The sequence below is a fragment of the Staurois parvus genome, unplaced genomic scaffold, assembly GCF_062004578.1.
Source record: "Staurois parvus isolate SC_StPar_1 unplaced genomic scaffold, SC_StPar_1.0 ptg000436l, whole genome shotgun sequence".
Classification (NCBI taxonomy): Eukaryota; Metazoa; Chordata; class Amphibia; order Anura; family Ranidae; genus Staurois; species Staurois parvus.
The window spans coordinates 6,665,628-6,686,321 of record NW_028318232.1 but is presented as its reverse complement, the minus strand read 5'-3'; the positions used below and the strand labels follow the sequence as shown (position 1 = coordinate 6,686,321).

Sequence of the window (20,694 nt, the reverse complement as noted above, 5' to 3'; positions counted from 1 at the left end):
TGGCTAGCTGTGTTGTCCAATCTGTAGGGTGATGCACTTGTTACTGTCTCTTTAAGACTGCTTGCAGTGTGCACTTTTGGTCTGTTAGGCAAAAAGGGCAGTCTCCAGTTGTATTGGGTCACTAATATCGGGGTCACAAGCACAGCTGAATCTGCTCACCAGTCCTGGTATACAACAAACCTTGTCCCAGATGCTTGGTGGCCTGCAGTTATCAGAATCCTTAGTCCTCATGTCAGACTTCTAGGCTCGACCCTGGTGGGATTTGTTATTTTCTTGCATTATGCAAGAAATAAATTGTACCGGTATATACTGTATATAAATTGTAATTCATCCTGAATGCTTTAGAGCTCCAAATAGTTTTCCAACACTCTAGTGATACTATAGATTTTATACATGCATTAAAGTGGATCTTTAGTCAGCAAATTAAGTCCTGCTAGATAACTTCAGGCTGGTCCCTTTGGCAGGTATAGCTACTGTCAGGGGCGGACTGACCATTTGGAAACTCGGGCACTGCCCGGGGGCCCGGGGTCAGTAGGGGGCCCCATGAGATGCCCCTGGTATCTTTTTCATAGGCTTTTTGAGTTTGGGAAGGACACAGGGGCCCCATGATCCCCTATTTCCCGGGGGCACGATGAGTTGTCAGTCCGCCCTTGGCTACTGTATGTAAAACATTAAAAATAAGTGCCTATACTATTAAAAATCTAGTAATACCTTGTCTTACCTTGCTCTGCACATGCTCAGCTGCTTTCTATTTTTTGCACTGCCAAAAATCTAGAGGCCAGTCTGTTGACAGCATAAAGATTTACTGCTGCTCAGGATCTCTGGATATCAGTAAAATAGCAGCCTATGACAAGAAGAAACAGGAGCAATGCTGGAGGCAATTTTACAGCACACACTAATTTTGGTAGCATAATTATTAATGTTCCTTAAAAAAGAACATTATTTAGAAAGTTGTTATTGGTAAGGTTCCACTTTAACTGGCTAGCATTCTTGGAAATGTTGCTGATTTAAAATAGCAACAGCACATCAAATTTATTGATAAGGTTCTTTCTAATTTTAGGTAGCACTAAGCAATGTTTCCCTTAAACTGACCTTATAGTATAATCCAATATATTTCAGAAAAAAAACAACCTTCTCTGTGAAAATATGATCTGACTCCAAATGATCCTAAAGGGAAACATATATTTAATGTCCACAAACCAATGCTTTATATGTTATTATTCATTTGTACTAAATCTGTATTTTGCAAATAAAAGTTTGTTGCAGGATGCATATGTAGCACTACCTCGTAGGAGCCACTGTAGGATTGCCCCAGATTTATTTCCCAATAGTTGCACCACAACCAAACACAGTTCCAGTCATTCTTCAGGCTCATTAACTAGTCTAGGGGTATTAGGGTAACTGTAGGATACTCCAGTAACTCCTAGCAACGAAATTGAAGACACTACTCTTCCTCTTAGAAATGTGAGCATGAGTCCTTGCTTGCAGCAAATATTTGATTAAGTGTATCAAGAACACTATAATAGTGCATTCCCTTTAGGTAGAACTGAAATAGGCTGATTCTATTGCAAGAGGTATAGCAGCAGCATACAGTCTCAGGGATTTCTTACACAGGTCTGTCCTCACTAATGTCCTTGGATAATTGGCGGCCCCCTTCTAATATCTTCCAGACTCCTTTTTCAGTGATACCAGACTAGATTCCCAAGGAGAAGAATCCTCTTATTCAGCAGCAGCAAAGTAACTGTAGAATGAGTCCCCAGGCCAACAGGGCTGGAACCTTGATAAGCAGCAGAAAGCAGAAGCACATGCTGACTGCCCAGGATGGCAACATGCCTTCAAGGCTAGACTTCCCTCACCAGGACAAGAGTATTCCAAGTCTCAAACTGTTTATCCAGTTTCCCAGCTCCCATCTGTGCAATCTTCCCACAGGGATTGGCTGGAACAGTATAAATATTCATGCTGCTCATTTGCCTGACTGCACACTTATGTTGCAGGACCATCCAATAGGTTCTAGTAGATTCTAGAAGGCAGGAGGAGTAATCAAACCTGCAGCCTGTGAAACACAGAACAGACCTGAACAATCACATGCTGATTACAGTGAGCTAGAACTAAATTTTCCAAAGATATTGCAGCCACACTGGTTACAGTGAGACAAAGTAAATGTACCTAACCTAGAACCCTAGCACCTGACTAGAAGGTTGCTGCACTTACATGACTCACAGTTTTATAAGAAATCTCAGTTCTAATTGAATTAAGTAGGTGGTACAAAAAAAAAGTAAGAAATTCCAATCTGTGTCAGAAGATCCATGGGTTGCAGGAAAGAATATCACTCAATAAAACCGTCAACAGACAGTGTTGACAAGGGAATCCCTTCCACCGGGAAAAGACAGTGATTATTGCTAGCGGCTATAACAGCCGCTAGCAATAATCGCATGTAAAATGTGAGAGGCTGGTTGTACCCAAGTTGATCAATCGATCATCTTGGGTACATGCCGCCTACTCATACATGGTTAGAATGTCGGCTGGTCCCTGCTGAACTTGGCAAGAGTCTATGGCCGCCTTTACAACCTGAAGTCCCAGAGGTTGGGTGGGGGCTACACACAGAGCCTTGACTTATCCAGGTGAGCTTCACTTAGGCTGTCTCATAAAAGCATTTGCTAACTTTCACTTATAATATATGAGAACAGTGATGGGCAAATGTTGCCAAATGTTCAGTGAATATGTTGTGAGGAAATGTAGAAGAGCTTTGAATATACAAAGCTTTGTGCATTCCTATGCAGGTGAAAGAAACACTTGCGAAAACACATCACTAACCTATATGAACTATTGCAAATATTCATCTGTAAATGTGTTTGTGAATGTTAATAAATATGAATATAGTATAAGCATAAGCATAGCATAAGGGTGCCTATAAATATTGTGAGCTGCATCTCTGTGGTGCACACTTTAAAACAGTCCACTGGGAGTGCTCAGTGCAGAATTCAACATGTGACAAGATAATGGATGACAGGTTTTCATGCACAAAGCCCATTTCAGAAGGTGTTTTGACAGTATGAACGGTACAGTTTTTAAATTCTTTTTTATCATTCCGCAGTTTTGGTGCAGGTTATTGTGGATCTCAAACAAGAAGAATTTGTTAGCTGTATATTGGATGGCTGCCAAAAAGAGGTATGACGTAATCAAATAAATGTTACATATTATACATAGCTTTTTCTATATGCAGGCAGTTGAGACTGGAAGAATATGAAATTGCACATCTAATGTCCTGTGCCTCCTTAGTGCCCTTTCACACTGATGCGCTTTTGCTGTGTGTTTGTACAACCTAGAGCGCAAAAAATAGCAGGAAAAATATTTCCCTAAATCCTATGGAATTCTTCACACGTGCGTTGTGGGTGTGGTGCATATTGAAAGGACCCGCATACTATATCTTTGGTACCGTTTCAAAAGCTCACAAAAACACCTCCAATTGAAATGGGAAATGTATCAAAAATGCACCGCTGTTGTCCATGTTTCACAGGTGCATGCTGGGAGTGAGGCAACCAGAAAATACACTAAAAACACTATATGTATTTTTCCAAAAGCATACAGTCTTTTTAGCACACTAGTGTGAAAGGGGCCTTATACTTCAATTTCTGTCAGAATGACACATCTAAAACACTTGCACACTGGGATTTATGATACACCTATTTTGATTTTTATTAACCAGTTGCCGACCGCACTATAGCCGAATGGCCGCTACAGCGTAGCTGGCCAGTTGTGGGAGGGCGTCATATGACGTCCTCTAGTGATCATGCTTCCTGTTCACCCCCTGGTGCACGCATCGGGATGTGTCCGTAATCGATCCCTGTCCCTTGCACACAACGCATGACGGATCGGGGTAAAAGACCAATCTGTCCAATGACTAGCGATCACTTTGTGAACAGAACAGGGTCATGCCTGAGTCATCACTCTCCTTTCCTCACACCAATACCAAATGTGAGGAAAGGAGAGAGATCAGTTGCACCACAGTGAGTTTGCTTTGCCTACTGTGCATGTTACCATGGCCTACAGTGCTCATCAGTGCCCTATAGTGCCCATCAGTGAGTGCTCATTCATGTCCTACAGTGCCCATCAGTGCTTATCAGTGTCCATCAGCGAGTGCTTACCAGTGCCCATCAGTGCCCTACTCCTCAGTGACCATCAGTGTTGCCTAATCACTGCAGCTTATCAGAGCACATCAGTGAGTGCTTATCAGTGCCCTGCAGTGACCATCAGTGCTGCCTCATCACTGAAGCTTAGTGCCCTACAGTGCCCACCAGTGAGTGCTTATCAGTTCCCTACAATGCTCATCAGTGCCCATCAGTATCTTACATTGCTGCCCCATCACTGCAGCTGATCAGTGCACAACAGTGCCCATCAGTGAGTGCTCATCAGTGCCCTACAGTGCCCGTCAATGTCCTACAGTGCTCATAAGTGATCATCAGTGCTACCTCATCACTGCAGCTTTACAGTGCCCATCAGTGAAAGCTTATCAGTGTCCTACAGTGTCCATCAGTGCTGCCACATCAGTGATGCACTATCACTGGATCCTCATCAGCGCCCAAAAGTACCACCTCATCAGTGCGAGCTTATCAATGCAGCCTTAATGCAGTGCATTAGTGCACATCAGTGCAACCTCATCAGTGCCCAATAGTGAAGCCTGATCAGTGCACATTAGAGAAGCCTTGTCAGCACCCACCAGAGCACCCTCATCAGCACCCATTAGTGCACCTTCATCAGCACCCATTAGTGCACCCTCATCAGCACCCATCAGTGCACCCTCATCAGTACCCATCAGTGCAGCCTCATCAGCACCGATCCGTGCAGCCTCATCATGGGCTTCAAGCAGTTTATCCCCAGAAAAAGGACCCAGTATTTGGTTAAACTCTAGAAGTTATGCAATAGAGCCACAGGGTACACCTATGCCTTCCTTGTGTACGAAGGAAAGGACACCCAGCTGCAACCTCCGAATGCCCAGATTATATTGGATCAAGTGGAAAAGTTGTTTAGGAGCTGGTATTTACACTTCCTGAAAAGGGTTATCATCTCTATGTTGATAATTACTACACTAGCTTGCCCCTTTTCCGCAATCTTTAGCAAAAGAAAACACTAATATATGGCACCGTGAGGGCTAGCAAAATCTGGTGAACACAAGACTACAACAAGGAACTATCAACCACGTTTCTGCCTTCCACCTGAACTGACCTCAGCCTGTTATTTAACCACATTATTTGCCTGCTGCTTGGACTGATATTCTGTCCTGCTACTGTAGTAGAAGGATTCAAGATAACACAGGGGTCTCACACATGTGCGGGGCTTCAGAATAGTTTTTCCAAGGTGATAAAACTAAGTTTTTGGTTTTCTCCAGGTTTTGTAATTCCTGGAAATGGGTCTGTTAGTCTGGAGGCTTCAAAGAGATTGGGTGGGACGAAGCCTCTACGCCTGTGCCCATGTCTTACCTGACCGAGGCCCTAAGCCTGATATTTCTGCCTGCTGCCGACTTACTGCCATCATCCCTCTGCCTGCCACATGAACTGACCACACCTCTGCCTGCTACCTGTACTATGGACCGTGTTCCTGCCTACTACCAGGACCAATATTTCTGCTGTGCTAATTATGTCTCTGCCTGGATAATTCCTTTGGCTGCTGCTGACCACATCTCTGCCTGCTGCCTGGACCAATGCTTTGGCTGTGCTGACAATATCTCTGCCTGCTGCCTGTACCGACTCTGGGTAATATTCTTGCTGCTGCCTGGGCAATTTCTTTTGCTGTTGCTGACTATTTCTCTGTCTGCTGCCTGGACCCCGTGGACAACTGCACTAGATTGTCTAGATAATATTTTTGACAGCTGAATGTAAAAATAAAGGTCTGCAATAAAAAAAAAAAACACAGCGTGGGGTCCCCCCACTCATCCATACCAAGCCCTTCAGGTCTGGTATGGATATTAAGGGATAACTCCACGCTGAAATTAAAAAAAAAAAAACAGCGTGGAGTCCCCCCCAAAATCCATACCAGACCCTTATCCGAGCATGCAGCCCGGCAGGTCAGAAGAGCGGGGGGGAATCGAGCGAGCGCCCCCCCCCCTTAACCATACCAGGCCACATGCCCTCAACATGGTGGGGTGCTTTGGGGCAGGGGGGCTCCCCCCCAAAGCACCTTGTCCCCATGTTGATGGGGACAAGGGCCTCTTCCCCACAACCCTGGCCGGTGGTTGTGGGGGTCTGCGAGCGGGGGGCTTATCAGATTCTGGAAGCCGCCCTTTAACAAGGGGGCCCCCAGATCCCAGCCCCCCCCCACTTGAATGAGTATGCGGTACATGATACCGCTACTAATTCACAAAAAAAACAAAAGTGTAGTGTAAAAAAACACAGTACAGGGTCTTTGACAAGTTCTTTAATAAAACAATGTCCCCCGAAGTAGATCCAACATCAATCACGGCGACCCGAAAAAAGAAAAAACGTTCCACACTCGACGAGGCTCACTAGCCTTATGCAGCCAGTCTCGCTGACATTTCCTATATAGGTAAGGGGCGAGGCCAGCCGGGACATCATCTGAGTGACCCCGCCCCATGTGACATCGCTAATGTCACATGGGGTGGGATCACATGCTTGATGTCCCCGGCTGGCTCCGCCCCTTACCTATTTAAGAACTGTCAGCGAGACTGGTTGCATAAGGCAGCTAGCCTCGGTCAAGAGCTGAGCTTTTTTTTTTTTTATTTTCTTGGGTCGCCGTGATTGAAGTTGGATCTACTTCGGGGGACATTGTTTTATTATTTATTATTTTGCATTTGAAAATCAGCGCCAACATACACTTTGTATTGCGAAAAAAAATTAACAATTGTGTAAACCGAGGCATTATTTTCAATGGATTTTCATTCATAAACCGAAAATAACCTTAACCGAGGCGTTGGTAAACCGAGGTACGCCTGTATTAGTATTGCAATCCTTTGTATTGGGATACATAGAACCAACATACATCTGAATTGGCAACATAGCACAACATTTGTGTCACATTGGAGATATCTCGCTAGTTACACTTACTTTGTCCAGGGACTTAGGGTTGATTCACACCACAGAAATACAGGTGGGATTAGTGTTCAACAGCTCCATGGATTAGTGGTTAGCACTGCTGCCTCACAACGCTAGGGTTGTCAGTTTGAATCCCAACCACAGCATTGAATTTGCATGATCTACATGTGAATACCCTAACATACATGTGCTGGTGGCAGCATCTTTGTTTTCTGTCTAAATGATCCCTAGAATGTGAATTAGAACGAGGCCTTGTCTGTTCAAACACCTTTAAAGTTGCATCTTATGTGAATGTCAAACGATGGGATGAAATAAGGGCTTGGACTAATGATTGATTTGATAATGCTGGTTTGCACTCCACCCCCTTTTTGTCAAACCAAGAGAAGAGTGAGCAAGAGAGAGAAAAGGATTAAAAAAAAAAATTAATAAAATAATGGCATGGAGTCCCAACCCCCCCCCCCCCAAATCCGTAACAGACCCTTATCCGAGCATGCAGATACTGCATGCCTTCAAAGATTTATTTCCTTTGTTGAATTGCCTGCTTGGTTCACACTAGATGCGATTTAAAATTGTGCTTTTTGTTGGCAATTTCACCGTATTTTCTGTAGATTTACCAATGAGTTATTGCATTTTCAATTGTGTTTTGCATTGCGGTTTCTATTGTAGTCTATATGTGAAATCGCTACAAAATGCTGAAAACGTTAGGCAAGAACGACTTTTGAAATTGTGCTCCAGCAAATCGCTTACGTTAAGACACTCACATCCACATACAGTAGATCTGATATCAGGTACAATTTCAATTCCCAAATCACACCTGAAATCGTGCACCCTGGATGCGACTTGGCATGCGATTTGCATGACATGTGACTTGCAAATCGTATGCCAAGTCGCACCCTATTGTCTATTAGAGCAGTCACATGGGTGCGTTTCCGACACTGATTTCTAAAGTAGTACATGTACTACTTTTGTGGCAATTTGCATAGATATCTGTGTCAGATGTCTTGCAAATCGCAAGGAAATCGGCATCTTTACTGTACGTCGCACAATTTCTAAATCGGCTTTGATGTGACCGGGGTGTAAGGCCTTTTTATGTTTGATTTCCTGAGTGTTTTTCCGATTTATGAGAAACTACTAGCAAAAGTGAATTGACATTTTCAGTATTGCATGCAAGATGTTGTCATGTGACTGCCTTAACTCATGCGATAATCTGGAGTGAATTGTGCCCATGGGGCCAAGAAATATTGCCAATAGGGTTCCCTTTTACATCCCTGTTCAATGTTCTGTTGTATGCTGCACAGGTACACTACACTGTGGCTTTCTTTCTGACTCTGATTTGTGGGGCCTGTATACCAAGGGTTAACACAGGTGGGAAGAGAATTAATCAGGTGCAAACACTTTCTCTGACCAAATGAATGACAGTGGTGGGTGTGGCCTACCTTATATAAAGAGATGCAGTAGTGGGTGATTTTTTCCTTGTACAGGCCACATTATTTTCTGCAAGTCCTTGTCTGTGGTGGTTTGGAGAGGAAGAGATATTGTGGTGAATTGCCCCAGGCCACACTCACGCTGTGTTTTGATGTGGGCTATAAATGTTTTGCATGTTCTTCCTTCTAAGGTGTGTTTGTGTGTTCTTGTACAATGATTGTGTTTATTATCTTTGCATTGTAATCCTAACACATGTCAATTGCTATGCTCTTCCAAGTTTGCTTTATTTGGAATGAAATGCAGTTTTCAGACAAATCTGATGAGAAATATATGTGTGGGGGATTTGGGAAGGTGGGAAGTATTTTTATTTTGGCACGTATGTATTTCTTATATTGATATTTTGATCTGCAGCTTGTTTTGTGGATAAGCCTAAGTCAGGGGTCTACAACCTTTAAGACATAAAGAGCCACTTGGACCCGTTTCTGAAGGGAAAAAAAAGACTGGCAGCCGCAAAACCATTGCAACATTTAAAACAAATCCGACACTGCATATATTGTTTCTTACCTTAATGCTATATACAGGATCGTGCAGTTAGCTGTCAATCTGAAGAAAAAAAGAACTTTTTCACTTAACAATGTAAAATATATTTTTGCACATTAATAGCTAATTAAAATATTTAATTTATCTGGTTAATGGGATTTTTTCTCCTGAACCTCAGTGCACAGTGTCTGCACATCAGGGCTGTAAGACGTCACCTTCATTTTCACACAGGCTTGCAAGCTGTCATCTGTGAGGCGTGATCGATGTTTGTTTTTAATATAGTTCATGTTGGAGAAGACCTGCTCACATACATATGTGGAGCCGAAGATCGACAGCACTCCAAATGCATACTTTTTATTTTGAGAGCCACATTTTTAAAACTGAAAATACATCCCCCATATAGTAATTCATCCCCCATAGTAATTCATCCCCCATATAGTAATTCATCCCCCATAGTAATTCATCCCCCATATAGTAATTCATCCCCCATATAGTAATTCATCCCCCATAGTAATTCATCCCCCATATAGTAATTCATCCCCCATAGTAATTCATCCCCCATAGTAATTCATCCCCCATAGTAATTCATCCCCCATAGTAATTCATCCCCCATATAGTAATTCATCCCCCATAGTAATTCATCCCCCATATAGTAATTCATCCCCCCTATAGTAATTCATCCCCCATATAGTAATTCATTCCCCATATAGTAATTCATCCCCCATATAGTAATTCATCCCCCCTATAGTAATTCATCCCCCCTATAGTAATTCATTCCCCATATTGTGTCAATTCACTTACCTTTGCTCCGCGCGTTCCTCTCGCCGTGTTCCCGCGCCGTTCCGGTCTTCAGGGCGGACTGTGAGAGAAGAGGAGTTCGTCACGCTGCCCCGCCTACATCCTGACAGCCAATGTTTGCCACGCTGAAACCCTATTGCCTGTCACCTGGTGGGCAGTGTGCTCCGGAGCCGCAGCAAAGATGAAAAAGAGCCGCGGATTGCCGACACCCGGCCTAAGTGATTCATATTAACTGTTTGTCTCCTGCTGTAACCTGTGCAAGCACAGTTCATTAGAATTATCTTTTAGATTGTAAGCTCTTATGAGCAGGACTGTTCTATTTTAGCAACATCAATCCTTTTTTTTTTTTTTTATTTTCACCAAGATATTGAATGTACCTACTTGTTGTTGCTGTCCAAATAAATGTGGAATGTGTATTTGATCAATAAACATTTGAACTATGTATTTTTTGGGGGGATTATTTCATGTTCTAGTTGAATGTAGCACAGTGGCTAAATGGTTAGCACTTCCACCTGGCAGTACTAGGGTCGTTGGTTCAAGTCCCAACCATGGCACCTCCTGCCTGGAGTTTTGCATGTTCTTCCTGTGCCTGTGTGTTTCCTCCAGGTACTCAAGTTTCCTCCCACACTCTAAAGACATGCTGGTAGGTTAATTGGATCCTGTCAACATTGGCCTAGTATATGTATGAATAAGTTAGGGCCCTTAGATAGTATGCCCCTTGAGGGTTAGGGACTGATGTGAATTTACCACATATATATGTAAAGCGCTGCGTAAATTGACACCGCTATATAAGTATCTGAAATAAATGTACTAGCACCCCTAACACTTATTTTTGCTAGCTATATAATATGCCCAAATCTTCCTTGTTAGAGTGCACATATGCAAATATGTCCAAAATAACAAACCAAAAGCCCCCTATTTCACCACAAGACCATGTTATGTACCAATGAATAGGTTGTGTTCAATGTGCAGCTAGCTATTCTTTTTCTACAATCCTCTTAACAGTAATAAATTGGGCCCCCAATTTATGTTGACTTTGGGCCTTTACTGGCAAATATATATTTGCCAATGTCATATGCATAGTATAGCTGCAAGCATACATTCACCAATGCCAAATCCACAATAGAACTGCAAACATATATTTGGAATGTCATATACACAATGGAGCCACATGTAAAATTGCTATGGTGCACAAATAAACGCCAAGACAGCTGTTGGAGGAGGCGCTAGAGCAGCTGTCATACCGGAAATACGCCATGACATTTGGGGAAGGACGTTTGCACACACCCGGAAGTGGTAGTGGGGAGTGTTAGTGGATGGGAGTGTAGTTAGGAGAGTTTAGTGGTAATTTGCAAGTCTATTTTTTAGTTTTGTGAATTGTTCTTTTGTGGAATTCCAGACCACATCTGGACATGGCGAGATCGCTGTTCTCCACCGAGGAACTGATCCACATTTGCAAGGGGAAACATTACTAATAATTGTTGTATTTTCAGTTGAAAACATGTCCAATTCCTAGATCCATTAAGGTACATAGCAGAGGTTCAAGGTTCTTCCTAACTATACAGGTGGCACAGACACAAGCATACACCCAGGGCCACTGTTAGATATCATGGGGCCCCGTACAGCATACCTGACAGCCCCCCACCGCCAGAGAAAATATCCAAATTATATTTATGGTAAAAATACACTAAAAACATTATTAATGGACATAAACCTAACCATATTCCTGTGAAATCTAAATGATAAAACTGTACTGAGTTCATAAATAAAGCTGTGTGTGTAATTGAGGTCTTGGGGCTCATGGGTGCTGTGGCCTATAGAGTGGGAATCAGTGGTTTGTTTTTGTGGCTATCGCCGTTTGCAGGCAACCTATGTTACACTATGAAAATGTTGCAGTGCATAATTTGACAAGCATATGGGTGCAGGTGTACAGCCCTGAACACAGACAGTGAGCATTCAGGGCCACTTCCCCACGCCTTCACACCTGTCAGATTAAAACCTGTGTTCATACAGCTGCTGTGTCCCCATAGTGTAACAGATGGCTCTAGCCACATAAACAACCCACTCATTCATGCTGTACAGGCAAGAGGACCTGTGTGAATGGGGCATTTTTTACTTTTTTTTTTTTCCTCAGCTCATTAATTTCAATGGGCTGCCTAACGTGTGGGAACATGCAAAAATACTGCAGGCATATTATTTTAAAAGTGTGTTGCACCTAACCGCACAGTAGTGTGGTGCCATGCATTTTGGTGGCTGCGAATGGGTCTGTTTTTAATAGACGTGTGTAGGTGCAATTACGTTTTCATCATGGTACCTGCGCACATCTGCAAATGGCATTGCATTTCTTTGCTGTGCTGGAAAATGTGTGTTCTTGCATGCGTTTCTGCACCACCAATGGTGTGAACAAGTCCTAAGGGCCAGTTCACACTATAGAAACAGTCTAGATGTGTTTCTGATGCGTTTTTGCATGCCCATTTGGCATGCATGTTTAGTGTGTTCCAGTATATTTTTGGATGCGTTTTGGACACGTTGCATTGCATTTTTATATCCCTTCCAGTTAGTTTTTTCTACTTTATTTTTATTCAATTTAATTAGGGACATGTGCGTTTTAGTACATTCAAGGGCGTTTCAAAGCGTTCCAGTACAGTTCTGTGCAGAAACAATGTAGCGTGGTCAACTTTGTTTACAGCACCTGCAATGCACTGAAAATGCAAGTGCTGATGTGAACTATGACATTGACAACCATATAACCTTCTTTCTGTGCATTTGTGATGCCGAAAAAGCAACTGAAACACATGTAGTGTGAACTGGCCCTACAGGTTATTAGAGGGAATTCCTGACCAGGAATTGTGAATTTAATCAGACTAGTGGTGAGATACAATCAGCAATCGTATAATAATGTGAGATCTAAGCTGTAGCTGATAGAAAATGAGACACATTCACTTGATCAGTAAATAAATAGTTAAAAATAGTGGGGCGTGATCAAGTTGTATAAGGAGACAGGTTTAAAAGAAGATAAAAAAAGTTACAATGAAATATACAAAGCATGAAACTTGCACATTCCCAACTTGTCAGAAGAACAGGACGCAAGTAAGATTACCCCCTTTCCACTCATTAGGCAAAATCTTAATTGATTGATTAATATTACTGGCACAACCCAGAAAATGGATCTCCATTTTTTTAACATTCATAAATGGCAAGGAGCTTATAATCTAAGGGCAGAAACTCAGGCATGTACTAGGCCCAATTAACCTAACAGCATGCCTTTGGAGTGTTGGCAGAGACACATCCATACAGGGAAAGCATGCAAACTGGGATGCAGCCATGGCTGGGATTAGAACCCATGACCCAAGTGCTGTAAATTCTGAGTTCTAACCACTAAGCTACTGTGTTAGACAGAGCTTGAGCTCCAATATAGAATAGTTACATTGTTTAAAAATGATAAAGCGAGCACTGGTCAAATTATATAGACTACTAAAATGGTATTACACAAGATAAATATAAATCTAGGTATAGATATGAAGGTAGCAGCTAGCACTCAGGGTATTGGCAACAGTCCCAGAATAGAAATATAATAAAGTAATAGTGCAGCGCTATAAATGCATGTTATCAATCATAAACACATTCATACATACACATACTAGGGCCAATTTGGACAGGAATCAATTCACCTACCAGCATGTCTTTGGAGTGTGGGAGGAAACTGGAGTACTCGGAGGAAACCCACGCAAGTACAGGGAAAGCATGCAAACTCCATGCAGGAGGTGACATGGTCAGGAATCAAACCCACGACCCATTTACTGCAAGGCAGATGTGCTAACCATTAAGCCACTGTGCCACCCATTAATGATGATGTAAACTGGTAAATGGTGCTAAAAAAAAGTTCATATAATCATTCCTGAATAATGGAATGTCCTTCGTGTGAGAGTACCAACTCAGAGAGTGCCTATAAATGGCATGTGTGGTTTATCCGTGACGAACAGTAGTGCATGAACTCGTGAAAGGTAAACCACCCTTGGGATGGGTGTACTACACTATTAAGCACCTTTCTGGCTCCTGTGGCTGAGCTAATTCCTCCCCAGGACCATTTTGGCACCCACCCTGATGGATGGATGGATGGAGCTGGATGACTAACCCATAGCTGCCAGCATACCGCTGCACCCCCAGATGTGTGATGTGTATAACCCATGCACATTAATACTTTTGTTCTGGTGAGTGTAGACCAGTCCCAAGGGTGGTTTACCTTTCACGAGTTCATGCACTACTGTCCATCACGGATAAACCACATGTGCCATTCATAGGCACTCTCTGAGTTGGTACTTTCACACGAAGGACATTCCATTATTCAGGAATGATTATATGAACTTTTTTTAGCACGATTTACCAGTTTACATCATTATTGCAATTGTTTGCACTTTTTGGATTTTACATGCGTTCATTATTGATCACATGCATTTATAGCACTGCACTATGACTTTAACATAGAATAGTTACATGATTAAAGAGAAGGAAGCTATATCATTATATTGGGAACTTAGAACTAGACATTCCAAATTATTTGAGATATAAGTGTGAAAATGTTTAACATTTAAAAGTAGAATGTATGACATTCATTAGGAAATGCATTAGTTGTCTGATCATTTTGGAGAAACAGCAAAAAAAAAAAAAAAAATAATATAGGTGTACTTTTTATTTTACATTTTAAGTGATCTCATATGCAAACAGAAAAACGCGAACGGGACAAAGCCCGCGCTTGTGCGCCACCTAGCGAACATATCCGGTATTGCACCTAAAAATGTGCCAGACGCGATTCCACATTTACTAACAGAAAAGTAGACGCTTTTTAATGAGATTGCTAGACACCTCTCAGAAGACTGACAGGTCTTAATTGATTTAATTGAGTGTGCCTGAATGTTCAGAGTCTGCTGGTAGACTCAATTCTTTGTAAATCAGGGCCTATGTGTCAGTGTTTCAGTATTTCCATCAGTTTTGCAATACTGGCAGTGAAAGAGGGAGAATATATATTGCAGGGAACCTGCAGGTGGCGGTGGAATGCGCGCCGACATCAGGAGTGCTACTGCGCATGCGCCGTGCCAGCGGCCATTTTGGTTGGCCCTCCAAGCAGTCTGAAACTGCTCCTGCTATTGAAAATTTATATTATATGTGTATTGGAGTATCGTGACTGTTCTCCATATACATAGCAAAAATGGGGGGAAAGTTTAGATGATCTAAGAGCCCACACTGAGCCCATAGGTGGTAGTGGAAAACACGCCCACCCACAGAGCCCTAGTGCGTATGCGCCGTATGTTCCAGCGGCCATCGATGTGAATGATCAAATACAGGATACCTCGCAACTGCACTCACTATGCACCCAAGGATCCACAATGCAGAGTGCTCATATGGCTCCATGTCACCCATTCCCCCTCCCTATACAAGGCCGTCCCACTCACAAGGGCGTGCTGGGCCATAGAGGAACATTATACTTAGGGGTAACCAATCTCTTTGTGACTAGCTCTGAGGAAGAAGGGATCCCCCTTCGAAACGCGTCAGCTTGACCAAGATTCTATCTCCCTTCCAGATGGATTTCCCACGTCATCTAACCCTGTGTTGATTTTGTATGTTATTTGCCTTTTTAACTGCTACTCTTTTGAGTATAACTTATCAATAAATACATGAATTGTTTATTGAGGTAATGCGCAAGGTTTGTGTGCTCTTTTCTTTTGTTCTCTACTACAGTCATTATCGAGCTTCCCCAGCTTCGTGTTAGAGCTGCATAACCTTTGATCAGTGTTGGATGAACAATATCAATTTACTCAATCGGCCCTTCTCTGATCTGAGTCCTTAAGCGCAGGAGGTGTTGGATGTGTGCTTACTAATGATTTGTACAGGGGTAAAATTACCTCTCTCTCTCTGGAGTCTAGACCTCTTTTAATACAAGAGAGGATTTTGCTCGCTTTAAAAACTGCAGCTTGACATTGCATGCCATTATTAAGCTTATGATCTACCAGAACTCCCAGATCCTTCTCCACTATTGATTTCCCCAGTTGTATTACCCCTAGTATGTATGATGCATGCATATTCTTAGCCCCCAAGTGCATAACTTTACATTTATCAATATTAAACCTAATGTGCCACATAGTTGCCCAATTAAACAGTGCATTGGGATCGGTTTGTAAGTTGGAGACATCCTGTAAGGACGTTATTCCACTGCAAAGCTTGGTGTCACCTGAAACAGTATTTTTAATAACAGACCCTATATTGTTTATAAATATATTAAAAAGTAAGGGTCCCAACACTGAACCTTGGGGTACACTACTAACAACTGTAGACCATTCAGAGTATGAATCATTAATCACTACTCTCTGAATACGATCTTTTAGCCAGTTTTCTATCCATTTACATTCCGACTTTTCCTTACACATTTGCCCTGTGTAGGGAACTGTGTCAAATGCTTATGCAAAATCCAAGTATACCATGTCTTCCACCACCCCTCTGTCCAAGGTTTTCCTCACATCCTCCTAAAAAGAAATCAGATTTGTTTGACAGATCCTATCTTTCATGAATTCATGCTATCTGTTGCTTAAAATATTTTTTTCAAGCAAGAACTCCTCTATGTGGTCTTTTATTAAACTCTCCAGTATCTTCCCAACTATTGAAGTTAAACTAACAGGTCTTTAATTACTGGATAAAGATTTTGATCCCTTTTTAAACATAGGCACCACATTGGCCTCCAGTGGTACTATGCCAGTCATTAAAGAGTCCTGAAAAATTTGAAACAATGGCTTTGAAATTACAGCTCAATTCTTTAAGGACCTGTGGGTGTATGCCATCCGGTCCAGGTGCTTTATTCACCTTTTATTATGTCTAAAATTTCTAAATCCTATCAATTGTAAGCCAATGTGGATCATCTGGGGCTGTGTAAATACCATGCCCATTATGGACAAGAGCTACCCCATGCTCCTTTGTATACACAGAGCTGACGAAGGTATTTAATACATTTTCCTTCACTTTGTCCCAAGTCACCCACTCTAGATTATTTTGCAAAGAGCCTACAAGCTCAGACCTGACCTTTTTATTGTTAATATATTTGAAGAATTTTGGGGCGTTGGTCCTGCTATCTTTGCAATCTGTCGTTTGTTTTCAATTTTTGCGGCCTTGATTTCCTTTTTACATATTCTATTATATTTGTTGTAATGTTTAAACGATGATAACGTTCCTTCTTTTTTACATTTTATAAAAGCTCTTTTCTTATTATTTATAGCTTTTTTTTTAACTTTGGCCGTAAGCCACATAGGTTTTATTTTTAGTCTTTTAAACTTGTTGCCAGTGGGGCATTAACAATGTTTGAGAGCACCAGCAGTGTCTATTGTGTTGTGGACTGATGTGCTGCTGTGGTGTTGTTTTTGTGTCCACAAGATGGCGTCTGTTGAGGTACTGAGCATATGCAGGTTTTGCCCACAAGATGGTGTTTGTTGAGGAACTGAACATGTGCAGGGGCCATTTTTATGGCCAGCATCTCTATATATAGAGGTGAAACAAACGATAGGTGCCATTTTGCTACCATGTGAAGCTAAGCACAACTTCCAGCCACTATGTGACCTATTTTAATTCTTTATACTCCTGACGAAGCGCTGTTTTTTTTGGTCTGGTGTTATTAACCATTTGGATGTAAGGTAAATAATTGCAATGGCATTCAGGCATATTGTTGTGCGCAGTACATTCCACTCCAATAGGCATTAATTACAGCTGAGCATACATTTTATATATTTGAATAAAGGTTATATTTTAGATTCATCAGTTAGCCAGATGGTGCATAGGGACATGCACCGTCGTCCGACGTAGATCCAAGAGTCAGCAATACCAATAAAATCATAATTCTCTTCATGCACTAAAGCTTCCAACTCACCTATTTTGCTTGGCAGGCTTCTGGCATTGGTGAACAAACACTTTAATTCATCAACACCTTTTGCACATGTATTTTGCTTATTTTCGCACAAATGATACCAATTCCAATGGTTGTTTGTAACATGGGAACCTTCTTATCACGTGCCATACCCCCCCTTTCCCCATTCCACCCACTAGTAAGGACTGACCCCTGTCTGATCTGTCTTCCCAATTATAATCTAATTCTCCCTCACCCCCCCTCGATCCTAGTTTAAATACTCCTCCAGCCGTCCCATAAACCTCTCCACCAGCACAGCAGACCCCCTTCAATTTAGGTGCAAACCATCTCCAGCATATAGGTTGCACCCCAAAAAAATCAGCCCAGTGCTCTAGAAACCCAAATCCTTCCCTCTTGCACCAGTTCTTTCGCCATGCATTCAGTTCTCTAAACTCTAAAGAAAATATCACCTTGGAGGTCCTTCCCTTCAACTTGCAGCCTAGAGTTAAGCTGGGTCATGCCCAGCCCCTCCCAGTAATTTATTAACCTGGTTCACCACATGCCGAACCCTGCAACCAGGGAGACAGAAAAATATTTGGTTAAGGTGATCCTGGCAACAAATTATTCTATCAGTCCTTCTGATTATAGAATCCCCTATTACCTCTGACTGTCTAGGCATTCCTGCACTACCCTTACCACCCCTTCCAGGTGCCCTGCTCTTCTGGCTGTTAGGGACAGCAGTGACATCCAGGGCTGCCACCCTCATATTTTCACCCAACTTGGCAAATCTGTTTGGGTGCTTAAACCCAGGGCTGGTCTTCCTTTTCTGTGAGCCCCTACCACTCCCTCTCACTACAGTAACCCATCTTCCTACCTGACTAGCCCCTCCATCCTCTACATCAATCTCATTAGCTACCTGCTCAGAGAGCAGAAAACCCCTTTCAAGGTTGTCATTTCTGCCCAGTGTTGCAACTTGCTCCTTCAGATCTCTAACACGGGCTTCCGGAAGGGCAACCCTCTCATCTCTATCTCACCGATATCCATCCTGGAGCTGTTGCTCCATTGCATATTTTGCTGGCTGGAAGCTAAAAAGAGTGGGAAATTTGAGTGGAGAAATTTTTGGCCAAAATGTATGAAAAAATATTACTTATTTTCAAAATTTTATAACAGAAACTAAGAAAAACGCAATTTTTTTTTTTTGCACAGTGCACAGAAGTCGCCAAGACTCAATAGCTAAAGACCACCAAACTTTGTGTGGCCATCAGATTAGCACAACAACAGTGTGCGGAGAGCTTCATGGAATGGGTTTCCATGGCCCAGCAGCTGCATCCAAGCCTTAAATCACCAAACGCAATGCAAAGTGCTGTATGCAGTGGTGTAAATCACACCACCACTGGACTCTAGAGCAGCGGAGACGTGTTCTCTGGAGTGATGAAGCACGCTTCTCTGTCTGGCAATCCGATGGACGTGTCTGGGTTTAGCGGTTGCCAGGAGAATGGTATTTGCCTGACTGCATTGTGCCAAGTGAAAAGTTTGGTGGAGGGGGGGATTATAGTGTGGGATTGTTTTTCAGAGGTTGAGCTTGGCCCCTTAGTTCCAGTGAAGGGAACTCTTAAGGCATCAGCATACCAAGACATTTTGGACAATTTCATGCTCTTAACTTTGTGGGAACAGTTTGGGGATGGCCCCTTCTTGTTCCAACATGACTGTGCACCACTGCACAAAGCAAGGTCCATAAAGACATGGATGAGTGAGTTTAGGGTGGAGGAACTGGACTGGCCTGTACTAAGTACTGACCTTAACCTGATAGAACACCTTAGGGATGAATTAGAATGGAGACTGTGAGCCAGGCCTTCTCGTCCAACGTCAGTGCCTGACCTCACAAATTCGCTTCTGGAAGATTGGTCAAAAATTCCCATAGACACACTCCTAAACCATGTGTACAGCCTTCCCAGAAGAGTTGAAGCTGTTATAGCCACAAAGGGTTGGCCAACACAATATTGAACACTATGGACTAAGACTTGGATGCCATTAAAGTTCATGTGCATGTAAAGTTAGGAGTCCCAATACTTTTGGCAATTTTAGTGTATATGGCCTCCCACATTGGCCGCTCAGTCACTGTTCCTAGAGCATGCAATGGCACGTTTTATGATCACTGTGTCCCTCATTCCAGCAGATCACAAAGCAGGGTACAAGGCCAATGACACTGGCTCTGTACCATTTGATCACTGTAACCAACCACAGTGATCACACTTTACAAATGATACCAGGGGCAGACTTACTATTCGAGCACTCGGGCACTGCCCGAGGGCCTGGGGTCAGTAGGGGGTCCCATGAAATGCCCCTGGTACCTTTTTATAGGCTTTTGTGGGTGTACTTTGAGTGTGGGCAAGGACACAGGGGCCCCATGACCCCCTATTGCCGGGGGCCCCATGAGTTGTCAGTCCGCCTCTGAATGATACACAGAATATAACTGGATACTAACATTTATAGGTAAAGTTGATCCAGGGAATATCTGATTGCCTCTCGGGGGATCAGGAAGGAATTTTTTTCCCAGCAGGAGCAAATTGGATCATACTTTGCTGGGGTTTTTTGCCTTCCTCTGAATCAACTGTGGGTATAGGATTATAACTTTTTTTTTTCTCTCTATGGTTGAACTGGATGGACGTTTGTCTTTTTTCAGCCAGACTAACTATGTATAATGAACTATGTATAATGATGTGTACAAATGATATCAAGTTTTCAAACTTTTCAAATAGTCTTTTAACACACACACAGGTGTTAATAATTCTATGATCTCCAAAAGCAGTGTCCATAATAGCATAAATCCATGATAACTCCAGAAAAATCAAGCAATAGTGCCCAAAAACTATTATTCTTTAAACCTTTAGTGTCTTCCAGTGTCTTCCATTAATGATTAAACCAAGTGATGAAACCAACTTCTCTATAAATGTTCCAGTGAGTACCACCACCACTCATATGGGCATTATTCTCTCATGTGAA

At 42.4% G+C, this 20,694-nt stretch overlaps 1 protein-coding gene across 1 annotated transcript in view; it reads left to right on the top strand.

Annotated features, from left to right (window-relative positions):
• MEI1 (meiotic double-stranded break formation protein 1) overlaps positions 1 to 20,694 on the top strand; it is a 576,193-nt gene that overhangs the window by 27,074 nt on the left and 528,425 nt on the right. Inside the window, exon 4 of the mRNA XM_089687729.1 lies at positions 3,095 to 3,168. Coding sequence (XP_089543855.1) covers positions 3,095 to 3,168 — 74 coding nt within the window. The remainder of the gene's footprint in view (positions 1 to 3,094; positions 3,169 to 20,694) is intronic.